The sequence below is a fragment of the Octopus bimaculoides genome, chromosome 22 (genome assembly GCF_001194135.2).
Source record: "Octopus bimaculoides isolate UCB-OBI-ISO-001 chromosome 22, ASM119413v2, whole genome shotgun sequence".
Lineage (NCBI taxonomy): Eukaryota > Metazoa > Mollusca > Cephalopoda > Octopoda > Octopodidae > Octopus > Octopus bimaculoides.
This window is the reverse complement of record NC_069002.1, coordinates 9,497,634-9,502,676: the sequence shown is the minus strand read 5'-3', so window position 1 is coordinate 9,502,676 and position 5,043 is coordinate 9,497,634. Positions and strand designations below refer to the sequence as shown.

Sequence of the window (5,043 nt, the reverse complement as noted above, 5' to 3'; positions counted from 1 at the left end):
AGAGAGAGAGAGAGAGAGAGAGAGAAAGAGAGAGAGAGAGACAGAGTGAGACACAGAGAGAGAGACAGAGAGAGAGAGAGAGACAGAGAGAGATAGGGACACAGAGAGAGAGAGAGAGAGACAAACTAACAGGAAGGTAGACAGTGAACCAAAGACAAAGATATGACAGGCAAAGAGAAAAAGAAAGAGTAAAAGGAGTAACAACACAAAAACAAAAAAGAAAACAATGAACTTTGAAGTTTGGTAAGAATTCAGAAAGAATGGATGGAGATTTGCATGATGGAAACAAGAAAGCAGACAACTTACGATGAAGGTGATGGTTCTGTCTTCTGTATTCTCTTCAGATATTTTGGTGCCATGGAACTGAAAGACTTTTCCAACTCATCAACATCAACTCCAGAAATAATCTCATCCACTGATGGTAACTGATGGCTGATTCTGTGGAGAGTGGTTAAAGAATTCCACAGAATATTGGGAAAGAAAGAACAAGCAAGCCTTACAACCAACAGGGATGAAGATGTATTGTAAATCTTTTGATGACCAACCCATCTGAGACTCCCCTTGGTTTGCAAAAAAATGAATAGAGTTAAGCGCCTTCACTTAGTCATATAGACTCATAGAGCTGGTTTCCCATCTCTGTGGCGTATATACACCACTTGAATGAGACACCAGCCTGTCGCAGGATTACTCATTTTTGCCAGCTGAATGAGCAGGAGTAATGTGAAGTAAAATATTTTGCTCAAGATAGCAATGCATCACTTAGTACAGGAATTGAAACCACAATCTTATGCTCATGAATGCAACACACTAATGACTAAACCACGTGCCTTCACCCTTGGCTCTAGGATACAAATTTCTTGTTTTAACCCTTTAGCATTCAAATTACTCGTCAAATGTGGTGCATGGTACAGTGGTTACAGCATCGGGCTCACAATCATGAGGTAGTGAGTTCAATTCCTGGACTGGACTGTGTGTAGTGTTCTTGAGCAAGACACTTTATTTCATGCTGCTTCAGTTCAGTCAGCTGTAGAAATGAGTTGCAACAACCCAGACAGAGTTTTATTGAGGCAGATTTTCTATAGATGGCTGGATGCTCTTCCTATCACCACTCCTTACCTGTTTCCAAGCAAGGTAATATCTCCCCATTGCCAGATATGTTTTTTTGCTTTGGATAACATCAGTGGCATGGAGAGGGGAGGCTGGTTATGCATGGGTGACTGCTGGTCTTCCATACACAACCTTGCCCGGACTTGTGCCTCAGAGGGGAACTTCCTAGCTGCAATCCCACGGTCATTCACGACCGAAGGGGGTCTTTGCCCTTTACCCTTTTCACCAGTACCGCCTGACTGGCTCCCGTAGGATTTTCGAGCGAGATCGTTGCCAGTGCCCCTGGACTGGCTTGTGTGGGTGGCACATAAAAGACACCATTTCGAGCGTGGCCGTTTTCGTGCGGGTGACACGTAAAAGCACCCACTACACTCTCTGAGTGGTTGGCGTTAGAAAGGGCATCCAGCTGTAGAAACTCTGCCAAATTAGATTGGAGCCTGGTGTTGCCATCCGGTTTCACCAGTCCTCAGTCAAATCGTCCAACCCATGCTAGCATGGAAAGCGAACGTTAAACGATGATGATGATGATGATGATCTCATAGTTTTATGATTTCAAAGATGCGATTGTTTATCTTCAGTATGACATTGTAGAATAAGCGTGAGAGACCAGAGCTTGCTGATTGGACCATAAAACAGGTAGAATATCTGGGCTAAATATAGCCAGGCCAGTTTAAGAGGAAAAGGCAAATGGGGGAGTGGAATCAAGGAACAATTCTCATTTCTGAAGGAAAAGGATACTGTTCAGCTTTCTTTGAGTCAAAGAGTGAATAAGCAGAGAACAACTGTGCCAAAATGTGGGAATCCTTTGGGTTTTTCTTAGATATTTCTTCAAGAAGAGAGGCTGCTTGCTGTGGGTCGCCATGTTTCATTTGGAACTTGGCATTGGCCTTCATCAGCACCATTAGTTCAGGACTGTTTGGCTGCAACACAAGAGGGAGATATGTCATGGTAATTTAACTCTCAGAGTAATTATTCTTGCTGCTATTGCAGACAAATACCATATTTTCCAACATGCAAGTCAATGTAGAATGTACTCTTTTACTTGTTTCAGTTTTTTTTACTGTGGCCATGCTGGAGCACCGCCTTTAGTCGAGTGAATCGACCCCAGGACTTATTCTATCGGTCTCTTTTGCCGAACCGCTAAGTTACAGGGACATAAACACACCAGCGTCGGTTGTCAAGCAATGTTGGGGGGACAAACACAGATACACAAACACATACACACATACGTATATATATATATATATATATATATATATATATATATATATATATATATATATATATATATATATATATACATATATACGACGGGCTTCTTTCAGTTTCCGTCTACCAAATCCACTCACAAGGCTTTGGTTGGCCCAAGGCTATAGTAGAAGACACTTGCCCAAGATGCCAGGGTAAATTTTCAATTTTTTTCTAAATCCTGCTACATTCCACATGGAATTTTCGGTTTTCCAAAGTCGTTTTGGTGTGTAAGTCAACTTACCATTATTTTGGCTGCTAATTTTTTATTTGTAAAAATCAACTTATATACAAGAAAATGCAGTCTGTATCTACTTGTCTGTCTATCTGTTCATCGTCCGTCTACCATCTCATCTTTGCTGTCCGTCAATGCCCTCTCTGCAGCATCCCAAAGTTTTCTGTCAGGTAGACGAGGTGTGCTAAATTTATATTGATGGTTTGGCTCAGAGAGAAGTATGCCAAAAGATGAAATTGTCACTGGAGCCTATTCGATGCAAATTCCTGATTGGTCAGATTTTGTTGATCACATGAGTAATAGCCTAGCAAACCGCAACATCAGGCGACTGCTAAATATTCCTGCTACAAGTACGTCAACCCTTTATCCAAACCATACTCACCAAATACACTCCAATGTCATACACACACACACACAATGTAAAGTACGTCAACCCTTTGTCTAAAACTATATCCACCAAACACACACACAAAATCATCAAAGTTGTAATTTCTTACCATGTTCTGTTTATGCCAAGTAACAGCATCACCGAGGGTCTTCGATGCTGATTGTACATCTTCCTGACTCACATACAACGACACCAATACGCCGACCTACAGAGGACAAAATAAGTTAATGTAGAAGGAACTCTAAATACATATATAATGCAGTCCTAAATACATAAATGCAAAAAGAAAGACATGATGGTCATGGATGGAACGCCCTTGATCCTGGGTCTGCTGGACTAGGACAGACCTGGAGCCAAACAACAAGAAAACAACAGCAATAGCCATAATGATGTAAGTAGATGCTAAGAAGAAAGCTACTCACCACAGCTGGTTTATAACGTAACGTCTCTATGGACTTGAGTACATCGCAGGCCTGGAACACACTTCCCTGGCTTAGGTATAGCTGAGATAATATCAGCTTAATCCTCTCGTCAACGGAATCTTTAGCAATGTAATTCTAAAACACAGACAATGGATTAAAGATAGGATTAACAAAGACAATGGATTATAGGTAGGATTAATAAAACTAGTGGATTATTGGAAGAGTAAATAAAGAATTGATGGATGAGCTGCAGGAATGGCCAATGGCCAGAGCTGAGGTTTCTCAAGAAGACCAAGAACCTGGAGTCTGTGACTAAAGACAAACCAATAGAAAGATAGGGTAAGTGAAGGGGGGGAAAAATTGATGGGGTAACAGAGAAAGCAAATTAGAAATGGGGTAACTCATAAAATACAATACAGCTAAGGAAGTAGAAACAGATGAGGCAATTGTTAACAGAATTCATAAGTTGCAGGTGAGAGCAACAATTTGAATTTTATGCCATATTTATTCCTTAAAAGAGAAAAAAAATTGACTGAAGCTTTTACAAAGAAAAGTAAAAGACGTGAAGAAGATGATGATTTGTACCTTGAGAACTTCGATGGCTTTTGGAACATGTTTGTCCCGAACATGTTGTGCCACTTCAATGAGAACGGCCGAGCTGGCATCGGAGAACTTGTCCTGAAGTTCTTTGACAACATTGCGTACTTGGTCACTCTGAGAATAAAAACAAATACAAACAACTTAGAAGAACAAATAACAGTCATTTATTTAACAATAAGAATAGACACAGGCATGGTGGTATAGATGCAAGTGAGGAGGTGTGGTCAACAAGCTTTCTACCCAACCATGTGGTCTCAAGCAACATTCTAATCACATGCCCAAAGTGCCGGATTTGTGACCTCTCAGTGCAGAGAAGTCGCGACTCAACTAGGAGTGACTCCCCGATGTCTGAGGCATGTACCCTGTTGAGTAACTTTTCTCCAGAGATCCATCCTTCAAATAAACCCCCATTTCGGCCACTTTGTGATTGCATTCTTTTGGTCATTACCCAGCATTCAGGACCCTCTGTATACTTTTTGAGATGATTAGGGATTATTATACAGAGATTTCAGATTGAGCTGCCAGGTAGATAGAGGCTTGTAGGCGCTCTGAGTTCTTTGAATAGGTGTGTAATAAGATAAATTGAAATCTGATGACAATAACAAATAGTTTTCAACTGCGAGATATTTAAACAGTCACCGAGAAATAGGAGGGAACCAAGTATATTACTGTTCGAACATTCACTTTTCAATACTTGCCAGTGTCAGACAGAATTTGCTATAGTAGTAGTAGTAGTAGTAGTATTAATAGGAGTAGTAGTAGTAGTAGTAGTAGTAGTAGTAGTAGTAGTAGTAGTAGTAGTAACAGCAGAAGGAGAAACAGGAGTGGTGGTGGTGGTGGTGGTGGTGGTGGTAATATTATTGTTTATTGTAGTAGTAGGAGAGTGGAGGTTGTAGTGGTAATGGAAGTAGTAGTGGTGGTGTGGTGGTGTCAGTAGAGGTAGTAGTAGTAGTTGGAGGGGTAGAAAGGAGTAATAGAAGGGGAGGAGGGGAAGGAAGAAGAGGTGGAAGTGGAGGAAGAGAGGGAGGAGGAAGAGGGAGAGA

The 5,043-nt window shown here is 41.0% G+C and overlaps 1 protein-coding gene across 1 annotated transcript in view; it reads right to left on the bottom strand.

The window, feature by feature from the left end:
- LOC106874148 (signal recognition particle subunit SRP72) overlaps window positions 1-5,043 on the bottom strand; it is a 22,607-nt gene that overhangs the window by 3,288 nt on the left and 14,276 nt on the right. Inside the window, exons 11-15 of the mRNA XM_014921767.2 lie at window positions 3,986-4,114; window positions 3,401-3,535; window positions 3,088-3,183; window positions 1,846-2,027; window positions 307-438 (exon numbers count right to left, since the gene is read on the bottom strand). Coding sequence (XP_014777253.1) covers window positions 307-438; window positions 1,846-2,027; window positions 3,088-3,183; window positions 3,401-3,535; window positions 3,986-4,114 — 674 coding nt within the window. The remainder of the gene's footprint in view (window positions 1-306; window positions 439-1,845; window positions 2,028-3,087; window positions 3,184-3,400; window positions 3,536-3,985; window positions 4,115-5,043) is intronic.